General features: G+C 52.3%; 1 protein-coding gene across 1 annotated transcript in view; it reads right to left on the bottom strand.

Moving 5' to 3' along the window:
- LOC119966916 (dynein heavy chain 14, axonemal-like) overlaps positions 1-23,737 on the bottom strand; it is a 1,122,002-nt gene that overhangs the window by 57,204 nt on the left and 1,041,061 nt on the right. The window contains exons 72-76 of the mRNA XM_038798874.1: positions 22,683-22,801; positions 20,580-20,736; positions 12,621-12,831; positions 5,623-5,725; positions 5,084-5,311 (exon numbers count right to left, since the gene is read on the bottom strand). Of these exons, the coding sequence (XP_038654802.1) occupies positions 5,084-5,311; positions 5,623-5,725; positions 12,621-12,831; positions 20,580-20,736; positions 22,683-22,801 (818 nt within the window). The remainder of the gene's footprint in view (positions 1-5,083; positions 5,312-5,622; positions 5,726-12,620; positions 12,832-20,579; positions 20,737-22,682; positions 22,802-23,737) is intronic.

Genomic DNA, 23,737 nt, shown 5'->3' on the forward strand with positions numbered 1-23,737 from the left:
CAGCCTAGCTGGGCTGGCAGTTAGGTGGAATGGCATTGCCAGCCTAGCTGGGCTGTCAGTTAGTGTGGAATTGCATTGCCAGCCTAGCTGGGGCCTGGCAGTTAGTGTGGAATGGCATTGCCAGCCTAGCTGGGCTGGCAGTTAGTGTGGAATTGCATTGCCAGCCTAGCTGGGGATGGCCAGTTAGTGTGGAATTGCATTGCCAGCCTAGCTGGGGCTGGCGTTAGTGTGGAATGCATTGCCAGCCTAGCTGGGGGCCTGGCAGTATGTGTGGAATTGTCATTGCCAGCCTAGCTGGGCTGGCTAGTTCAGTGTTGGAATTTGCATTGCCAGCCTAGCTGGGTGCCTGGCTATGTGTTATGTGTGGAATTTGCATTGCCAGCCTTATGCTTGGGCTGGCAGTAGGTGTGAGAATTGCATTTGTTTCCAAGGCCTAGCTGGGGCCTGTGCATGTTACGTGTTTGTGAATTGCATTGCCAGCCTAGCTTTGGGGCCTGGCAGTTTTAGTGTTGGAATTGCATTGCCAGCCTAGCTGGGGGCCTGGCAGTTAGTGTGGAATTGCATTGCCAGCCTAGCTGGGCTGGCAGTTAGTGTGGAATGCATTGCCAGCCTAGCTGGGGGCCTGGCAGTTAGTGTGGAATGCATTGCCAGCCTAGCTGGGGGCCTGGCAGTTAGTGTGGAATTGCATTGCCAGCCTAGCTGGGCCTGGCAGTTAGTGTGGAATTGCATTGCCAGCCTAGCTGGGCCTGGCAGTTAGTGTGGAATTGCATTGCCAGCCTAGCTGGGCTGGCAGTTAGTGTGGAATTGCATTGCCAGCCTAGCTGGGCTGGCAGTTAGTGTGGAATTGCATTGCCAGCTAGCTGGGCTGGCAGTTAGTGTGGAATGGCATTGCCAGCCTAGCTGGGCTGGCAGTTAGTGGAATGGCATTGCCAGCCTAGCTGGGGGCTGGCAGTTAGTGTGGAATGCATTGCCAGCCTAGCTGGGCTGGCAGTTAGTGTGGAATGCATTGCCAGCCTAGCTGGGCTGGCAGTTAGTGTGAATGGCATTGCTAGCCTAGCTGGGCTGGCAGTTAGTGTGGAATGGCATTGCCAGCCTAGCTGGGGGCTGGCAGTTAGTGTGGAATTGCATTGCCCCTAGCTGGGCTGGCAGTTAGTGTGGAATGGCATTGCCAGCCTAGCTGGGCTGGCAGTTAGTGTGGAATGGCATTGCTAGCCTAGCTGGGCTGGCAGTTACTGTGGAATGGCATTGCCAGCCTAGCTGGGCTGGCAGTTAGTGTGGAATGGCATTGCCAGCCTAGCTGGGATGGCAGTTAGTGTGGAATTGCATTGCCAGCCTAGCTGGGCTGGCAGTTAGTGTGGAATTGCATTGCCAGCCTAGCTGGGGGCCTGGCAGTTAGTGTGGAATTGCATTGCCAGCCTAGCTGGGCCTGGCAGTTAGTGTGGAATTGCATTGCCAGCCTAGCTGGGCTGGCAGTTATGTGGAATTGCATTGCCAGCCTAGCTGGGGCCTGGCAGTTAGTGTGGAATTGCATTGCCAGCCTAGCTGGGCTGGCAGTTAGTGTGGAATGCATTGCCAGCCTAGCTGGGGGCCTGGCAGTTAGTGTGGAATTGCATTGCCAGCCTAGCTGGGCTGGCAGTTAGTGTGGAATTGCATTGCAAGCCTAGCTGGGGGCCTGGCAGTTAGTGTGGAATTGCATTGCCAGCCCAGCTGGGCTGGCAGTTAGTGTGGAATGGCATTGCCAGCCTAGCTGGGGGCCTGGCAGTTAGTGTGGAATGGCATTGCCAGCATAGCTGGGCTGGCAGTTAGTGTGGAATTGCATTGCCAGCCTAGCTGGGCTGGCAGTTAGTGTGGAATTGCATTGCCAGCCTAGCTGGGGGCCTGGCAGTTAGTGTGGAATTGCATTGCCAGCCTAGCTGGGCTGGCAGTTAGTGTGAAATAGCATTGCCAGCCTAGCTGGGCTGGCAGTTAGTGTGGAATTGCATTGCCAGCCTAGCTGGGCTGGCAGTTAGTGTGGAATGGCATTGCCAGCCTAGCTGGGCTGGCAGTTAGTGTGGAATGGCATTGCCACCCTAGCTGGGCCTGGCAGTTAGTGTGGAATTGCATTGCCAGCCTAGCTGGGCTGGCAGTTAGTGTGGAATTGCATTGCCAGCCTAGCTGGGGGCCTGGCAGTTAGTGTGGAATTGCATTGCCAGCCCAGCTGGCAGTTAGTGTGGAATTGCATTGCCAGCCTAGCTGGGCTGGCAGTTAGTGTGGAATGGCATTGCCAGCCTAGCTGGGGCTGGCAGTTAGTGTGGAATTGCATTGCCAGCCTAGCTGGGCCTGGCAGTTAGTGTGGAATTGCATTGCCAGCCTAGCTGGGGCTGGCAGTTAGTGTGGAATGCCTGCCAGCCTAGCTGGGCTGGCAGTTAGTGTGGAATTGCATTGCCAGCCTAGCTGGGCTGGCAGTTAGTGTGGAATTGCATTGCCAGCCTAGCTGGGCTGGCAGTTAGTGTGGAATTGCATTGCCAGCCTAGCTGGGGGCCTGGCAGTTAGTGTGGAATGGCATTGCCAGCCTAGCTGGGCTGGCAGTTAGTGTGGAATGGCATTGCCAGCCTAGCTGGGGCTGGCAGTTAGTGTGGAATGGCATTGCCAGCCTAGCTGGGCTGGCAGTTAGTGTGGAATGGCATTGCCAGCCTAGCTGGGCTGGCAGTTAGTGTGGAATTGCATTGCCAGCCTAGCTGGGGGCCTGGCAGTTAGTGTGGAATTGCATTGCCAGCCTAGCTGGGGGCCTGGCAGTTAGTGTGGAATTGCATTGCCAGCCTAGCTGGGGGCCTGGCAGTTAGTGTGGAATGGCATTGCCAGCCTAGCTGGGCTGGCAGTTAGTGTGGAATGGGCCATTGCCAGCCTAGCTGGGCTGGCAGTTAGTGTGGAATGGCATTGCCAGCCTAGCTGGGGGGCTGGCAGTTAGTGTGGAATGCATTGCCAGCCTAGCTGGGGGCCTGGCAGTTAGTGTGGAATTGCATTGCCAGCCTAGCTGGGCTGGCAGTTAGTGTGGAATTGCATTGCCAGCTAGCTGGGCTGGCAGTTAGTGTGGAATGGCATTGCCAGCCTAGCTGGGGCCTGGCAGTTAGTGTGGAATTGCATTGCCAGCCAAGCTGGGCTGGCAGTTAGTGTGGAATGGCATTGCCAGCCTAGCTGGGGGCCTGGCAGTTAGTGTGGAATTGCATGCCAGCCTAGAGGGGCTGGCAGTTAGTGTGGAATTGCATTGCCAGCCTAGCTGGGGGCCTGGCAGTTAGTGTGGAATTGCATTGCCAGCCTAGTGGGGGCCTGGCAGTTAGGTGGAATGGCATTGCCAGCCTAGTCTGGGGGCCTGGCAGTTAGTGTGGAATTGCATTGCCAGCCTAGCTGGGCTGGCAGTTAGTGTGGAATTGCATTGCCAGCCTAGCTGGGGGCCTGGCAGTTAGTGTGGAATTGCATTGCCAGCCTAGTGGGCTGGCAAGTTAGTGTGGAATTTCATTGCCAGCCTAGCTGGGGGCCTGGGAAGTTAGTGTGGAATTGCATGCCAGCCTACCTGGGGCTGGCAGTTAGTGTGGAATGGCATTGCCAGCCTAGCTGGGGGCCTGGCAGTTAGTGTGGGAATTGCATTGCCAGCCTAGCTGGGGCCTGGCAGTTAGTGTGGAATGGCATTGCCAGCCTAGCTGGGCTGGCAGTTAGTGTGGAATGGCATTGCCAGCCTAGCTGGGGGCCTGGCAGTTAGTGTGGAATTGCATTGCCAGCCTAGCTGGGGGCCTGCCAGTTAGTGTGGAATGGCATTGCCAGCCTAGCTGGGCTGGCAGTTAGTGTGGAATTGCATTGCCAGCCTAGCTGGGCTGCCAGTTAGTGTGGAATGGCATTGCCAGCCTAGCTGGGCTGGCAGTTAGTGTGGAATGGCATTGCCAGCCTAGCTGGGGGGCCTGGCAGTTAGTGTGGAATTGCATTGCCAGCCTAGCTGGGCTGGCAGTTAGTGTGGAATTGCATTGCCAGCCTAGCTGGGCTGGCAGTTAGTGTGGAATTGCATTGCCAGCCTAGCCGGGCTGAGCACCGGGAAGCTCGCGGCAATTTTCTCTCCCGACCACAATATTTCAGGAGAATTGCGCCCTTAGTCTAAGGAACGGAGAATCCAGCTCAGTCACTTTTTGGGCCCTGGGGCGTTTCTCACTGGTTTAACAGACATTTTGTATTTTATTTAGCACTGGGGAGCTAAACTCCGAGACCTCTAAGTGAGCTTGTGGGCTCCCCACACACTGCATCCATGGCGAATGTCACACCTCACACACAAGGACGCCACCCCCCCCCCCCCCCCCCCAAGTGAGGACACCCACTATGGGGCCCCTGAGGGTCTTCCCCTCTTCAGACGCCCCCCACGCCCACTTACAGGCCCGTTCCCTTCTAGCACCCCCACCGATTACCCCAACCTCCCAGTGGCCCCTACTTACACCCACTGCATACCAATCCCCCCCTCTCCCCTCCTTTCATGGGCATAGCTCCTCTTGGGCCTGGACCCTTTGCACTGCCACCATGGCACCCAGGCAGTGTTCCTGCCAGCTTGGCAGTGGCACTCAGGCACCTTGGCAGTGCCCCGGGGAGGCCCCCTGAGTGTTGTTCTGCCTGGTCCACCTTTGTGTGGATCAGTGCTGAACGGTGCCCGGCTGCGGCCTTGCTGAGGAGGCCGCTGGATCCTGTGAGGCCGGTCAATATCGGGTCAATTCAGCAAAGTCGGTTTAAAACTTCGGCGGGTGCCGTTTGGCATCGCCCCTTGTGGGCAGGATCCTGACTCGGATGTCTGGCTGGATCCCACTAGGAGTGAAGATTGCCAATGAGCCAGCGAGTGGGCTCTCCCAGGATTCACCGGCCACACTGCACCGCGTTCGAGTGAGAACGCAACACGGCCAGTGGATCGCGCCCTCTGTTTTTATATTTCTGACCAGCTTTCTCTCAAACTCTAATTTTTCCCCCTTTATTAATCTGTTCGTCATCCTTCACTGCTCCTTGTATTCTGCCTAATCTTCTGACCTGCCTCCTGTTTTTGCACAATGATATGCGGTTTCTATAAGTTTGTACATACCTCCAGATCCGAAGAGGTGAACTCATACGGGATATTCCAGCCCAAAGCCCCGTACTTGTTCCTTTCCTGGACGATGGCGTTGAAGAAACACAAACTGAAAAGCAGCCTCCTCCAGCTCAGCCCTTTCTTCTCGTTCATGAAGATTCCTTCTGTCACTTCCCCAGAGCCACTGCTTCCAAAGCTGGTCAGCAGTTTGTTCTTCAGGCCCTGTGGAGGCTCCACTGCAACCTTTCAAAGAGCCAAGTGGACATTCTTCAAAATAATTTCTTTACAGATTTTACACTGAGCACGCTCCCCCCCCCCCCCCCCCCCCCCCCCCCAGCCCCTGGTTCCGGCGCGCTTTCCTCGTCTTCCTCTGCTCACCGATGGTTCCACGGTCACCCTTGGGAGGAAGTCTACCGGGACATTGGACATTTTGGAGCATTGCCCACTCTCTTGGTGATTCTGCACACACACTTCCACACAGCAGGCCGTGACAGGACATTGCAGTTTTATGAAATGTCTATTACGGGGCTATAACCAGTCAGCTGTCACCTTACCTTCACTCCATGGTGGAGAATGGAGATGGGAAATGTGTAGTCAGACTTGGAGCTCAGTAACAGCCTGAAGTTAGGGTCCATGTACACTTCTGGCTTTCTGAACCTAGAAAGAATGATACAAATGCAATGCTTGAGGATTTGGCAACAACAGTAGTTTAAGGGTCTGGCACATACAGGGTTAATATGGGGCTGAGTAAGGCACAGGGCCAAACCCAGGGGTAAATGTGGTGCTGAGCAGCGATGGGAAAATACTTAAACATGGGTGGGACATTATCAGAAATGTAAGAACTGCAAGGGTTAATGAAATGTCTAAATCAACCACTAGAGGAAGCTAGATATACACGTGTATAAGACACTGATGCTAAGCCTTGTGGGTGAGAGGTTGAGGAGAAAGCTAGAGAACAGACTGAAGGAAAGATAGTGTGAGTGAGAGCAGATCATAGTTAATGTAATTGTGTCGAAATTAGCAGTAGATGAGTGTTTATATGTTATATGTTATATGTTTATATGTTTATTCGCAACTGTGCATTATCTAGGAGTAAGTGTTGAATCCAAATTAGTAGTGTTAATAAATGTATAGGTTTGTTCATTTTAAAGCTATTTGTGGTCTACACCAACCATCCTGAATTTAGAAATGCAAAGAACACCACAATGGTGAAGACTCCGAGCCTGTACCCTTTACTGTACATGCGTAGCTCCTTCTACTTGTTAGTAAAGACTTACGGTTAATTAAGAGACATCATTCTCTGACCAACATCCCCACAAAATGGTGGCAGCTGGAGATCAAAAAACCCTCAGCCTCAGAGAAAATGCTGAACAAGCCTGAAGATTGGGGAGGGTTTAAAGTAATATGGCAGGAGAATGGGAACGTATGTAAAGATTCAGAGCAGGCGAATCAAGGACAAGAGAAAAATACAGCAAGGAGAACAGGAAAAGTGATAGGCAGAGAAATCAAGGGCCAGAATCAGATCATGACACCGTAAAAAAAAATAGTAGGGATGGGATAAGGAACGTAAAAAGAGCTTAAAGTTTTGTACTTGACCACTCAGAGCATTCAAAGTAAAATGGATGAATTATTTGCGCAGATAGATGGAAATGGGGTATGATGCAATAGGGATTACAGAGACATGGCAGCAAGGTGACCAAGAATGGGAATGAAACATTGAGGGCTATTCAGGATCAGCTTAGACAATGTGGAATCTGTCTGGGTCGAGTTCAGAAACATCAATGGGCAAAAAACATTTGTTGGGGTGCCAACCTGGACCCATCCCATGGGGTGGCGATGGTGGCCACCAGCTCCCACAAGTTCTACCCCTCTGCTGACGCTGTGTTTCCAGGTCAGCACGTAGGACAGGGCAGCAGGGCGGTGCATGTGCTGCCGACAAGTGAGCCGGGGCTCTCCGGCCTCAGAGCCCCCAGAGGACACCCGGGAGGGAAAGTGAAAACCATGGGATGTGGTAAGCAGCTGGTTTCCCCCACCTCAGATGTACATCCTGGGGAAACACCTCGAACCTCCGAACCCTTGGCCCCTCTCTCCAGGAATCTCCCCCTCTGCGGGTCCCACCCCATGCAGGTGATTGGTGTGAGCGAGCACTCAGTAGACAGGCAGGGTCAGACTATGGCATAGATTGAGGAGCGCTGGCGCTCAGCTCTCTGCGGGTTGTCATCACCACCCTGCCCTCGACAGTGACACGCTGATGGTGCCGACACAGTCCCAGCACCCTGGGGTGATGTGACACAGACCCTGGGAGGGAGGGTAATGGGGGAGTGACTGACCAGGCCACTCGAATCGGGCGAGTATGAGGGCCTCCCTGGCCCTCCGGGCTTACCGGAGTCTCACTGATGCCTCCTGTCCTGCAGCCTCCGATTGGGCCTCCAGTTCCTCCCTGGCCTCATCCTCCAGCCCCTGCTGTTCCGGCACCGCCTCATCCTCCTCATCCTGATCCTCCTCCTCCTCGGAGGTGGCCACATTTCCTAATTACTAACCACTCTCTTGTCACCCTGCTGCTGTGCGAGGTCTTGGGGGACACAGCAGACCATCACAAAGCGGGTGACCTTCCGGGCGGTGTACCTGCAGGGCACCAACGGAGCGGTCGAGGCATCGTAACGGCATCTTGAGGAGTCCGAGGCAGGCTCAATCACAGCCCGAGTGACTGCACGGGCCTCGTTGGACCCGGTCTCCGTTTCAGTCTCCTTCCTCCATACTGCCTCCATCATGAGGCAGATCCTCAGCGGGTACCCCTTATCCCCCAAGAGCCAACCATCCAACCTGGGGTGCTCCTCGAAGAGGTCAGGGATGTGGCAGGAATGGTCCCAGAGGATTGGAAAGTGGCTAATGTAGCATCACTGTTTAAGGAGGGAGGGAGGCAGAAGACGGGAAATTATAGGCCGGTAAGCCTGACTTTGGTCATTGGTAAGATTTTAGAGTCTGTTATTAAAGTTGAGATTGCGGAGTACTTGGAAGTGCATGGTAAAATAGGACTGAGTCAGCACGGCTTCGTCAAGGGGAGGTCATGTCTGACAAATCTGTTAGAGTTCTTTGAGGAGGCAACAAGGAAGTTAGACAAAGGAGAACCAGTGGACGTGATTTATTTAGATTTCCAGAAGGCCTTTGACAATGTGCCGCATAGGAGACTGTTAAATAAGTTAAAAGCCCATGGTGTTCAGGGTAAGATCCTGGCATGGATAGAGGATTGGCTGACTGGCAGAAGGCAGAGGGTGGGGATAAAGGGGTCTTTTTCAGGATGGCAGCCGGTGACTCGTGGTATGCCTCAGGGGTCTGTGCTGGGACCACAACTTTTCACACTGTACATAGAACATAGAACAGTACAGTAGAGTACACACCCTTTGGCCCACGATGTTGTGCCAACCATTTATCCTAATCTAAGATCAACCTAAGCTACACCCCTTCAATTTACTGCTGTCCATGTGCATTAATGATCTGGAAGCAGGAACTGAAGGCACTGTTGCTAAGTTTGCAGATGATACAAAGATCTGTAGAGGGACAGGTAGTATTGAGGAAGCAGATGGGCTGTAGAAGGACTTGGACAGGCTAGGAGAGTGGGCAATGAAGTGGCAGATGGAATACAATGTGGAAAAGTGTGAGGTTATGCACTTTGGAAGGAGGAATTGAGGCATAGACTATTTTCTAAATGGGAAGATGCTTAGGAAATCAGAAGCACAAAGGGACTTGGGAGTCCTTGTTCACGACTCTCTTAAGGTTAACGTGCAGGTTCAGTCGGCAGTTAAGAAGGCAAATGTAATGTTAGCATTCATGTCGAGAGGGCTGGAATACAAGACCAGGGATGTACTTCTGAGGCTGTATAAGGCTCTGGTCAGACCCCATTTGGAGTATTGTGAGCAGTTTTGGGTCCCGTATCTAAGGAAGGATGTGCTGGCCTTGGAAAGGGCCCAGAGGAGGTTCACAAGAATGATCCCTGGAATGAAGAACTTGTCGTATGAGGAACGGTTGAGGACTCTGGGTCTGTACTCGTTGGAGTTCAGAAGGATGAGGGGGGGAATCTTCTTCAAACTTACAAGATACTGCGAGGCCTGGATAGAGTGGACATGGAGAGGATGTTTCCACTTGTAGGAAAAATTAGATCCTAAGGGCACAATCTCCGATTAAAGGGACGATCCTTTAAAACAGAGATGAGGGGGAATTTCTTCAGCCAGAGGGTGGTGAATCTGTGGAACTATTTGCCGCAGAAGACTGTGGAGGCCAAATCACTGTGTGTTTCAGCCAGAGATAGATAGGTTCTTGATTAATAAGGGAATCAGGGGTTATGGGGAGAAGGCAGGAGAATGGGGTTGAGAAAAATATGAGTCATGATTGAATGGCGGAGCAGACTTGATGGGCCGAGTGGCCTAATTCTGCTCCTATATGTTATGGTCTATTCACAGGATTGCTATACAACAGGGCCATTTTTCTCTCAGGGAATAGGATTTCAGTCAGGTACAGGGGGGTGTCACAGTAGTAAGCACTGCTGCTTCACAGCGTCAGGGACCCGGGTTCAATTCCCAACTTGGGCAACTGTCTCTGTGGATCTTGCACGTTCTCCCCGTGTCTGCGTGGGTTTCCTCCGAGTGCTCCGGTTTCCTCAACAGTCCAAAGATGGGCAGGTCAGGTGGACATGCTAAATTGCCCCTTCGGGTGAGGTTACAGGGTGGGGGAAAGAGCCTATGAAGGGTGGTCTTTCAAAGGGTCGGTGCAGACGCAATGGGCCAAATGGCCTCTTTCTGTACGGTAGGGATTCTATGATTCTATATCGCCGAGCGGGTTCCAGTGCATCACATGCTCCTGGATGAAAATTTGTTTGGAGAAGAGAGGACAGAGGACTGGAGAATAGCTAATGTTGTACCGTTGTTTAAGAAAGGTAGCAGGAATAATCCTAGAAACGAAAGGTCGGTGAGCCTCACGTCGGTAGTGGGTAAATTATTGGAGAGAATTCTCAGGGAGAGCATTTATACCCATTTGGAAACAAATGGACTCATTAACGACAGACAGTATGGTTTTGTGAAGGGGAGGTCATACCTCACTAACGTGATCAGGTTTTTTGAGGAGGTGACAAAGATGATTGATGAGGGGAGAGTGGTGGAATTTGTTCACATGGACTTCAACAAAAGCCTTTAACAAGATGCCTCATGGCAGACTGGTCCGAAAGGTGAAGTCACACGGTATCAGAGGTGAGGTGGTAAACTGGATACAGAACTGGCTGGGTCAAAGGAGGCAAAGGGTAGAGGGTAATTGAAGGGTGCTTTTCTGAATGGAAGGTTATTACGAGTAGTCACAACTAGTGACACAGGGATCGGTGCTTGGCCTCTGTTGTTTGTGGTGTACATAAACAATTTGGAGGAAAATGTAGCTGGTCTGATTAGTAAGTTCGGGGATGACACCAAGCTTGATGGAGTGGCAGACAGTGTTGAGGATTATCAGAGGATACAGCAGGACATAGATAGGTTGGAGACTTGGGCAGAGAAATGGCAAATGGAGTTTAATCCGGACAAATGTGAGGTAATGCATTTTGGCAGCTCTAACATAGAGGGGAAAAATACTGTAAGTGGCAAAACCATTAAGAATATAGAAAATCAGAGATATCTGGGCGTGCAGGTCCACAGATCTTTGAATGTGGCAACACAAGTGGACAAGGTAGTCAAGAAAGCATACAGAGAGGGCGGCATGTGGCGCAGTGGTTAGCACTGGGACTACGGCATTGAGGACCCGGGTTTGAATCCCGGCCCTGTGTCACTCTCTGTGTGGAGTTTGCATATTCTCCCCATGTCTGCATGGGTCTCACCCCAAAGCATACAGAATGCTTGCCTTCATTGGACGGGGCATCGAGTATAAAAACTGGCAAGTCATGCTGCAGTTGTATAGAACCTTGGAAAGGCCGCACTTGGAATATCGCGCACAATTCTGGTCGCCACACTCCCAGAAGGATGTAAAGGCTTTGGAGAGGGTGCAGAGAAGGTTTACCAGGATGTTGCCTGGTCTGGGGGGTGTTAGCTATGCAGAGTACCTGGAACGAGTTGCCAGGCGAGGTTGTGGAAGCCGATACATTAACGGTGTTCAAAAGGCATCTTGACAATCACATGGATAGGATGGGTATAGAGGGATACGGCACAAGGAAGGGCTGAGGGTTTGGGCCAAGGTTGGTATCATGACCAGTACAGGCTTGGAGGGCCGAAGGGCCTGTTCCTGTGCTGTATTGTTCTTTGTTCGTTGTAATACTTCGGAATGGTATACTTTCAGTGGCATACTCTCAAGCGAGCATACTGTCTAGGGAATACACACTTTGGCATGTATTTGCCTAGGAATAAATTACTCTCAGGGGGGGTACATTCTTAAGGCCGGTGTACTCTCAGTCCGGTATACTCACAGGGCTGTAATAATAATAATCTTTATTGTCACAAGTAGGCTTACATTAACACTGCAATGAAGTTACTGTGAAAATCCCCTAGTCGCCACATTCCGGCGCCTGTTCGGGTCACAGAGGGAGAATTCAGAATGTCCAAATTACCTAACAGCACGTCTTTTGGGAGTCTGTATTCTTAGAGGGGTGTACTCACATAGAGAGTATACTGTCAGGGGATATACTGTATATTCATAAAACCGATGAACACACAAGCAATTTACTTTCAGGGTAGTGTACACTCAAAGAGTGTACTCTCTGAGGGGTACACTCTTCAGTGGAAAGCTGGAGTATACACGGGCAGGAACACCCTAAAAGCCTGTGTACATACACTCAAGGATATACTCTCAAGGAGGAATATACTTTCAAAAGCTGATGTGGACTCAGAGGGTATACACAAGGGGTATACTCTCTGGTGGTAAATTCTTCGGGGAGGAGGATCCTCTAGCTGCCCACGGGGTGGGGGGGAAGATCTTCAGAGGGGGTGTACACTCTGGGAATATACGCTCAGGGAAGGATACAATTCGAGGGTGTACATTATACAATCATAGAATTCCTGCAGTGCAGAAGGAAGCTGTTCGGCCCATCCTGTCTGCATCACCATCTGAAAGAGAACTCCACCCAGGCCCACTCCCCTGCCCTACCCCCATAACCCCTTAACTCCACCAAACCTGCACATCCCTGGACAATAAGGGGCAATGTGGCTTGGCCAATCCACCTAACCTGCACATCTTTTGCACTGTAGGAGGAAACTGGAGCACCCGGAGGAAACCCACTCAGACACGGGGAGAACGTGCAGACTCCGCACAGACAGTGACCCAAGCCGGAATCAAACCTGGGACCCTGGAGCTGTGAAGCCATTGTGCTAACCACAATGCTGATATCTTCTGACACTGGGTATACTCTTTGGAAGGGTATATTGTGAAGGAGGCTATACCTTTGGGGAAGGGACACTCAAAGGGGAATAGAGTTTCAGTGGGGGTATACTGTCATGTGAACTTCAATAAGGTAGTATACTAAGGTTCTAACTCTAGTCCACAATGGGTTTGTGCCTTCACATGATGGAGTGATGTTGGATGGACTCACGATTCGATGATGGCCTGAAGTGTGGGCATGAAGTAAGCAGCCAGGTGACAGTTCTGCAGGAAGACCCAACGCCCCTTCCGCGTCTGAGCTTTGTGAATCAGCTCTTCTGCGATGGGCCCCTGGCCCCGGCCCAGAGACACCATGTCCAGGTGGTCCGTGTGACCCCGGCATTCTTTAGCAAAACGAACCACCTGAGTAACTGGGTCAGTACCTGGAGAGAAAAATATCAATGCAGATTTCAGAATTCTGTATCTATATATACCATCGCTGAAAAAGGTTTAATTCACCCAGAATGTGTACTGTGGTAAGTATCTCATGTGGCTCACCATTGGCTACATTGACACAATGAAGAGAAAGCAAACTGTTTCCATAAATATTTTAAAAACTGGCTAATAACGCAAACGTAATCAGTAATAATCTGGAAACATATATAGTAGTAATAAATAACAGCAGCAACACATCAAAGTCTCACCATTCAAAAAATATATCTTCCTCCATTAACTTACCAAACACATACCCACTGATCCAGCACTCCGCATTTCCCAGCACCCTGCATTTCCCAGCACCCTGCATTTCCCAGCACCCTGCATTTCCCAGCACCCCACATTTCCCAGCACCCCGCATTTCCCAGCACCCTGCATTTCCCAGCACCCCGCATTTCCCAGCACCCCGCATTTCCCAGCACCTCGCATTTCCCAGCACCCTGCATTTCCCAGCACCCCGCATTTCCCAGCACCCCGCATTTCCCACCCAACCGCATTTCCCAGCACCCCGCATTTCCCAGCACCCCGCATTTCCCAGCACCCTGCATTTCCCAGAACCCTGCATTTCCCAGCACCCTGCATTTCCCAGCACCCCACATTTCCCAGCACCCCGCATTTCCCAGCACCCTGCATTTCCCAGCACCCCGCATTTCCCAGCACCCCGCATTTCCCAGCACCTCGCATTTCCCAGCACCCTGCATTTCCCAGCACCCCGCATTTCCCAGCACCCCGCATTTCCCACCCAACCGCATTTCCCAGCACCCCGCATTTCCCAGCACCCCGCATTTCCCAGCACCCCGCATTTCCCAGCACCCCGCATTTCCCAGCACCCCGCATTTCCCAGCACCTCGCATTTCCCACCCAACCACATTTCCCAGCACCCCGCATTTCCCAGCACCCTGCATTTCCCAGCACCCCACATTTCCCAGCACCCCGCATTTCCCAGCACTCCGCATTTCCCAGCACCCCACATTTCTCAGCACTCCGCATTTCCCAGCACCTCGCATTTCCCAGCACCCCACATTTCCCAGCACCCCGCATTTCCCAGCACCCCGCATTTCCCAGCACCCCACATTTCCCAGCACTCCGCATTTCCCAGCACACCGCATTTCCCAGCACCCCGCATTTCCCAGCACTCCACATTTCCCAGCACCCCGCATTTCCCAGCACCCCGCATTTCCCGGCACCCCGCATTTCCCAGCACCCCGCATTTCCCAGCACTACACATTTCCCAGCACCCCGCATTTCCCAGCACCCCGCATTTCCCAGCACCCCGCATTTCCCAGCACTCTGCATTTCCCAGCACCCCGCATTTCCCAGCACTCCGCATTTCCCAGCACTCTGCATTTCCCAGCACCCCGCATTTCCCAGCACTCCGCATTTCCCGGCACCCCGCATTTCCCGGCACCCCGCATTTCCCAGCACTCCGCATTTCCCAGCACCCCGCATTTCCCAGCACCCCGCATTTCCCGGCACCCCGCATTTCCCGGCACTCCGCATATCCCGGCACCCCGCATATCCCAGCACTCCGCATATCCCAGTTCCCCGCATTTCCCAGCACCCCGCATTTCCCAGCACCCTGCATTTCCCAGCACCCCGCATTTCCCAGCACCCCGCATTTCCCGGCACCCCGCATTTCCCGGCACCCCGCATTTCCCAGCACCCCGCATTTCCCGGCACTCCGCATTTCCCAGCACCCCGCATTTCCCAGCACTCCGCATTTCCCGGCACTCCGCATTTCCCAGCACCCCGCATTTCCCAGTTGCCCGCATTTCCCAGCACCCCGCATTTCCCGGCACCCCGCATTTCCCAGCACCCCGCATTTCCCGGCACCCCGCATTTCCCAGCACCCTGCATTTCCCGGCACCCCGCATTTCCCGGCACCCCGCATTTCCCACCCAACCGCATTTCCCGGCACCCTGCATTTCCCAGCACCCCGCATTTCCCGGCACCCTGCATTTCCCAGCACCCCGCATTTCCCAGCACCCCGCATTTCCCAGCACCCCGCATTTCCCAGCACCCTGCATTTCCCAGCACCCCGCATTTCCCACCCAACCGCATTTCCCAGCACCCCGCATTTCCCAGCACTCCGCATTTCCCAGCACCCTGCATATCCCAGCACCCCGCATTTCCCAGCACCCCGCATTTCCCAGCACCCTGCATTTCCCGGCACCCCACATTTCCCAGCACCCCGCATTTCCCGGCACCCCGCATTTCCCGGCACCCCGCATTTCCCAGCACTCCGCATTTCCCAGCACCCCGCATTTCCCAGCACCCCGCATTTCCCACCCAACCGCATTTCCCGGCACCCCGCATTTCCCGGCACCCCGCATTTCCCGGCACCCGCATTTCCCGGCACCCCGCATTTCCCGGCACCCCGCATATCCCAGCACCCCGCATTTCCCGGCACCCCGCATTTCCCGGCACCTCGCATTTCCCAGCACTCCGCATTTCCCAGCACACCGCATTTCCTGGCACCCCGCATTTCCCAGCACCCTGCATTTCCCGGCACCCCGCATTTCCCGGCACCCCGCATTTCCCAGAACTCCGCATTTCCCAGCACCCCGCATTTCCCAGCACACCGCATTTCCCGGCACCCCGCATTTCCCAGCACTCTGCATTTCCCAGCACCCCGCATTTCCCGGCACCCCGCATTTCCCAGCACTCTGCATTTCCCAGCACCCCGCATTTCCCAGCACCCTGCATTTCCCGGCACCCCGCATTTCCCAGCACTCTGCATTTCCCAGCACCCCGCATTTCCCAGCACCCTGCATTTCCCGGCACCCCGCATTTCCCGGCACCCCACATTTCCCGGCACCCCGCATTTCCCAGCACCCTGCATTTCCCAGCACCCCGCATTTCCCAGCACCCCGCATTTCCCGGCACCCCGCATTTCCCGGCACCCCGCATTTCCCAGCACCCCGCATTTCCCGGCACTCCGCATTTCCCAGCACCCCGCATTTCCCAGCACTCCGCATTTCCCAGCACCACGCATTTCCCAGTTGCCCGCATTTCCCAGCACCCCGCATTTCCCGGCACCCCGCATTTCCCAGCACCCCGCATTTCCCGGCACCCCGCATTTCCCAGCACCCTGCATTTCCCGGCACCCCGCATTTCCCGGCACCCCGCATATCCCACCCAACCGCATTTCCCGGCACCCTGCATTTCCCAGCACCCCGCATTTCCCGGCACCCTGCATTTCCCAGCACCCCGCATTTCCCAGCACCCCGCATTTCCCAGCACCCCGCATTTCCCAGCACCCCGCATTTCCCAGCACCCCGCATTTCCCAGCACCCTGCATTTCCCAGCACCCCGCATTTCCCACCCAACCGCATTTCCCAGCACCCCGCATTTCCCAGCACCCTGCATTTCCCAGCACCCCGCATATCCCAGCACCCCGCATATCCCAGCACACCGCATTTCCCAGCACACCGCATTTCCCAGCACCCTGCATTTCCCAGCACCCCGCATTTCCCAGCACCCCGCATTTCCCAGCACTCCGCATTTCCCAGCACCCCGCATATCCCAGCACCCCGCACTTCCCAGCACCCCGCATTTCCCAGCACCCCGCATTTCCCGGCACCCTGCATTTCCCGGCACCCCACATTTCCCAGCACCCCGCATTTCCCGGCACCCCGCATTTCCCGGCACCCCGCATTTCCCAGCACTCTGCATTTCCCAGCACCCCGCATTTCCCAGCACCCCGCATTTCCCACCCAACCGCATTTCCCGGCACCCCGCATTTCCCGGCACCCCGCATTTCCCGGCACCCCGCATTTCCTGGCACCCCGCATTTCCCGGCACCCCGCATATCCCAGCACCCCGCATTTCCCGGCACCCCGCATTTCCCGGCACCTCGCATTTCCCAGCACTCCGCATTTCCCGGCACACCGCATTTCCCGGCACCCCGCATTTCCCGGCACCCCGCATTTCCCGGCACCCCGCATATCCCAGCACCCCGCATTTCCCGGCACCCCGCATTTCCCGGCACCTCGCATTTCCCAGCACCCCGCATTTCCCAGCACACCGCATTTCCCGGCACCCCGCATTTCCCAGCACCCCGCATTTCCTGGCACCCCGCATTTCCCGGCACCCCGCATTTCCCAGCACCCCGCATTTCTCAGCACTCCGCATTTCTCAGCACTCCGCATTTCCCAGCACCCCGCATTTCCCGGCACCCCACATTTCCCAGCACCCCGCATTTCCCAGCACCCTGCATTTCCCGGCACCCCGCATTTCCCGGCACCCCGCATTTCCCAGAACTCCGCATTTCCCAGCACCCCGCATTTCCCGGCACCCCGCATTTCCCGGCACCCCGCATTTCCCAGCACTCTGCATTTCCCAGCACCCCGCATTTCCCGGCACCCCGCATTTCCCAGCACTCTGCATTTCCCAGCACCCCGCATTTCCCAGCACCCTGCATTTCCCGGCACCCCGCATTTCCCAGCACTCTGCATTTCCCAGCACCCCGCATTTCCCAGCACCCTGCATTTCCCGGCACCCCGCATTTCCCGGCACCCCACATTTCCCGGCACCCCGCATTTCCCATCACTCCGCATTTCCCGGCACCCCGCATTTCCCGGCACCCCGCATTTCCCAGCACCCCGCATTTCCCGGCACCCCGCATTTCCCGGCACCCCGCATTTCCCGGCACCCCGCATTTCCCGGCACCCCGCATTTCCCAGCACTCCGCATTTCCCAGCACACCGCATTTCCCGGCACCCCGCATTTCCCAGCACCCCGCATTTCCCAGCACCCCGCATTTCCCGGCACCCCGCATTTCCCAGCACTCCGCATTTCCCAGCACACCGCATTTCCCAGCACCCCGCATTTCCCGGCACCCCGCATTTCCCAACAAGGGGAAAACAGACAGCGAGGCAGGTAGCACACAGAATATATAATCCATCTCTCCCCACACACACTGATACTATCCATCTCTCCCCTCACAAACTGATACTATCCATCTCTCCACACAAACTGATACTATCCATCTCTCTACACACACTGATACTATCCATCTCTCCACACACACTGATACTATCCATCTCTCCACACACACTGATACTATCCATCTCTCCACACACACTGATACTATCCATCTCTCCACACACACACTGATACTATCCATCTCTCCACACACACTGATACTATCCATCTCTCCACACACACACTGATACTATCCATCTCTCCACACACACTGATACTATCCATCTCTCCACACACACACTGATACTATCCATCTCTCCCCACACACTGATACTATCCATCTCTCCACACACACACTGATACTATCCATCTCTCCCCACACACTGATGCTATCCATCTCTCCACACACACTGATACTATCCATCTCTCCCCACACACTGATACTATCCATCTCTCCACACACACACTGATACTATCCATCTCTCCACACACACTGATACTATCCATCTCTCCACACACACTGATACTATCCATCTCTCCACACACACTGATACTATCCATCTCTCCACACACACACTGATACTATCCATCTCTCCACACACACTGATACTATCCATCTCTCCACACACACTGATACTATCCATCTCTCCACACACACTGATACTATCCATCTCTCCACACACACTGATACTATCCATCTCTCCACACACACACTGATACTATCCATCTCTCCACACACACTGATACTATCCATCTCTCCACACACACTGATACTATCCATCTCTCCACACACACACTGATACTATCCATCTCTCCACACACACTGATACTATCCATCTCTCCACACACACTGATACTATCCATCTCTCCACACACACTGATACTATCCATCTCTCCACACACACTGATACTATCCAGCTCTCCACACACACACTGATACTATCCATCTCTCCACACACACTGATACTATCCATCTCCACACACACACTGATACTATCCATCTCTCCACACACACTGATACTATCCATCTCTCCACACACACTGATACTATCCATCTCTCCACACACACACTGATACTATCCATCTCTCCACACACACTGATACTATCCATCTCTCCACACACACTGATACTATCCATCTCTCCACACACACTGATACTATCCATCTCTCCACACACACACTGATACTATCCATCTCTCCACACACACACTGATACTATCCATCTCTCCACACACACTGATACTATCCATCTCTCCACACACACTGATACTATCCATCTCTCCACACACACTGATACTATCCATCTCCACACACACACTGATACTATCCATCTCTCCACACACACTGATACTATCCATCTCCACACACACACTGATACTATCCATCTCTCCACACACACTGATACTATCCATCTCTCCCCACACACTGATACTATCCATCTCCACACACACACTGATACTATCCATCTCTCCACACACACACTGATACTATCCATCTCTCCACACACACTGATACTATCCATCTCTCCACACACACTGATACTATCCATCTCTCCACACACACTGATACTATCCATCTCTCCACACACACACTGATACTATCCATCTCTCCACACACACTGATACTATCCATCTCTCCACACACACACTGATACTATCCATCTCTCCACACACACACTGATACTATCCATCTCTCCACACACACTGATACTATCCATCTCTCCACACACACACTGATAATATCCATCTCTCCACACACACTGATACTATCCATCTCTCCCCACACACTGATACTATCCATCTCTCCACACACACTGATACTATCCATCTCTCCACACACACACTGATACTATCCATCTCCACACACACTGATACTATCCATCTCTCCCCACACACTGATACTATCCATCTCTCCACACACACTGATACTATCCATCTCCACACACACTGATACTATCCAGCTCTCCACACACACTGATACTATCCATCTCTCCACACACACACTGATACTATCCATCTCTCCCCACACACTGATACTATCCATCTCTCCACAGACACTGATACTATCCATCTCTCCACACACACTGATACTATCCATCTCTCCACACACACTGATACTATCCATCTCTCCGCACACACGCTGATACTATCCATCTCTCCACACACGCTGATACTATCCATCTCTCCACACACACACTGATACTATCCATCTCTCCACACACACACTGATACTATCCATCTCTCCACACACACTGATACTATCCATCTCTCCACACACACACTGATGCTATCCATCTCTCCACACACACTGATACTATCCATCTCTCCACACTGATACTATCCATCTCTCCACACACACTGATACTATCCATCTCTCCACACACACTGATACTATCCATCTCTCCACACACACACTGATACTATCCATCTCTCCACACACACTGATACTATCCATCTCTCCCCACACACTGATACTATCCATCTCTCCACACACACTGATACTATCCATCTCTCCACACACACTGATACTATCCATCTCTCCACACACACTGATACTATCCATCTCTCCACACACACACTGATACTATCCGACACTCCACACACTCCCCGTTCCTCACACCCTCTAGCCTTCCATTGTTCTTCTTGTCTCCTCTTTGCCCAAGCTTTGTTGAGCTTCTGAAAGCACTGCATTTAAACCTGGGTTGGGAAGTCGCCAACACCTCCACCCTATTCTTGTCTGATGTTTTTGGGTCCATCTGTATCCCCCTCACCAGGCGACAGGAGAAATATCAGCGGTGTGTAGGCATCAGTCTCATCAAATGCATCTTGGAGGTTGACTGCTGGACTTGGCAGAAACTCTGCTCCAAGCTTCTGTGCAACAAACTCCCTCACTGCTGCGATTAAGCACTCTGGCCTCAGGACCTTTATCTGGGAAAGACAGGACAGGGTGATGATCTGTTTCACTGATATTCATATTTTCCACCAACGCTGATTAATTTGTTGAAGTCATACCTCATACAAAGGAAGATGGTTATGGCCCAAGGGAAGTGGAGAATAGCTAATGCTGTTCCTTTGTTTAAGAAAGACAGCAAGGATAATCCAGGACATTACAAGCCGGTGAGCCTTACGTCAGTGGTAGGGAAGTTATTGGAGAGGATTCTTCGAGACAGGATTTACTCCCATTTGGAAGTGGTCGTACTAGTAAGAGGCAGCACGGTTTTGCGAAGGGGAGGTTGTGTCTCACTAACTTGATCAAGTGTTTTGAGGAGGTGACGAAGATGATTGATTAAGGAAGGCCAGAGGATGATGTTTGTGGAATTGCGGATAGCGATGAGGACTGTCAGATGATACAGCAGGATTTAGATCATTTGGAGACTTAGGCGGAGAAATGGCAAAGGGAATTTGATCCGGACAAATGTGCGGTAATGCATTTTGGAAGGCCTAATACAGTAAATGGTAGAACCCTCAAGAGTATTGACAGTCAGAGAGATCTAGGTATACAGGTCCACAGGTCACTGAAAGGGGCAACACAGGTGGAGAAGGTAGTCAAGAAGGCATACGGCATGCTTGCCTTCATTGGCCGGGGCATTGAGTATAAGAATTGGTAAATCATGTTGTAGCTGTATAGAACCTTAGTTAGGCCACACTTGGAGTGTAGTGTTCAATTCTGGTCGCCACACTACCAGAAGCATGTGGAGGCTTTAGAGAGGGTGCAGACGAGATTTACCAGGATGTTGCCTGGTATGGAGGGCATTAGGTATGAGGAGCGGTTGAATAAACTCGGTTTGTTCTCACTGGAACGACGGAGGTTGAGGGGCGACCTGATAGAGGTCTACAAAATTATGAGGGGCATAGGCAGAGTGGATTGTCAGAGGCTTTTTGATTTGATTTGATTTATTGTCACATGTACCAAAGTACAGTGAAGTGTTTTTCTGTGGCCGAGGGAACGTCCACAGTGCGTGCATAGTAGACAAAAAGAATAATCAACAGAATACATTGACAAATGGTACATCGACAAAGAGTGATTGGTTACAGTGCGGAATAAGGGGCCAAACAAAGCAAATACATGAGCAAGAGCAGCATAGGGTGTCATGAATAGTGTTCTTACAGGGAACAGATCAGTCTGAGGGGGAGTCGTTGAGGAGTCTTGTAGCTGTGGGGAAGAAGCTGTTCCTGTATCTGGATGTGCGGGTCTTCAGACTTCTGTACCTACTGCCTGATGGAAGGGTCTGGAAGATGGCAAAGCCTGGGTGGGCGGGGTCTCTGATAATGCTTCCTGAGGCAGCGGGAGGTGTCAGAAGCAATGTGGGGGTGGGAAGCTTGTGTGATGCCAGCGTGGGTTTTCCCAGGGTGGGAGAGACAATTACTAGGGGACATAGGTTTAAGATGTGAGGGGCAAGGTTTAAAGGAGATGTGCGAGGGAGGCTTTTTTACACAGAGGATAGTGGGTGCCTGGAACTCGCTGTCGGGAGAAGTGGTGGAAGCAGGGACGATAGTGACGTTTAAGGGACGTCTTGACAAATACATGAATAGGATGGGAATAGAGGGATACGGACCCCGGAAGTGCAGAAGATTGTAGTTTAGACGGGCAGCATGGTCGGCACAGGCTGGGAGGGACGAAGGGCCTGTTCCTGTGCTGTAATGTGTCGCCCTTCTTTGCACTCAGATTTTGTGGAGAGAAGAGCTTCAAGTTGAGGATGACTCCTTCAGATGTGATCAGATTTACTCGTAGTTATATTTAAACTCCCTAATTTTAAACTTCTGAACAATTGCAAACATCCTTCCACAGCTTGTCACAACTTGCTATACGCTTTGTCAATACAAGTTGCATTTGAATCATGTTTCCTGTCTGGGGTAAGGAATATATTTCTTACCAAGATGAGGCACTGGAAAGGTGTCAATAATTCCCATGGAAAGATTGTATGTTGTTCTTCGATATTCTGCTCCAAGAGACTGCCCCCAGGTGGACTAAGGGTGACGACTAAGCTCAAACCTACACATCACATGGGTAAAGATTGGAAAACACAATGAGAACAATGTACACTGTATGGCTGCAATGCCAGTCAATCATTCAGCATCTCACTGCTCCTGTAGATCAGCAACACTCAGAGCAGATACCAGCATAAACTCCAGATACCAGCATAAACTCTAGATACCAGCATAAACTCCAGATACCAGCATAAACTCCAGATACCAGCATAAACTCCAGATACCAGCATAAACTCCAGATACCAGCATAAACTCTAGATACCAGCATAAACTCCAGATACCAGCATAAACTCCAGATACCAGCATAAACTCCAGATCCCAGCATAAACTCCAAACACCAGCATAAACTCCAGATACCAGCATAAACTCCAGACACCAGCATAAACTCCAGATACCAGCATAAACTCCAGATACCAGCATAAACTCCAGACACCAGCATAAACTCCAGATACCAGCATAAACTCCAAACACCAGCACAAACTCCAGATACCAGCAAAAACTCCAGGTACCAGCATAAACTCCAGATACCAGCATAAACTCCAGACACCAGCATAAACTCCAGATACCAGCATAAACTCCAGATACCAGCATAAACTCCAGATACCAGCATAAACTCCAGATCCCAGCATAAACTCCAAACACCAGCATAAACTCCAAACACCAGCATAAACTCCAGATCCCAGCATAAACTCCAGATACCAGCATAAACTCCAGATCCCAGCATAAACTCCAAACACCAGCATAAACTCCAAACACCAGCATAAACTCCAGATCCCAGCATAAACTCCAGATACCAGCATAAACTCCAGATACCAGCATAAACTCCAGACACCAGCATAAACTCCAGATACCAGCATAAACTCCAGATACCAGCATAAACTCCAAACACCAGCATAAACTCCAGATACCAGCATAAACTCCAGATACCAGCATAAACTCC

This window comes from Scyliorhinus canicula, chromosome 6 (genome assembly GCF_902713615.1).
Source record: "Scyliorhinus canicula chromosome 6, sScyCan1.1, whole genome shotgun sequence".
Taxonomy (NCBI): domain Eukaryota; kingdom Metazoa; phylum Chordata; class Chondrichthyes; order Carcharhiniformes; family Scyliorhinidae; genus Scyliorhinus; species Scyliorhinus canicula.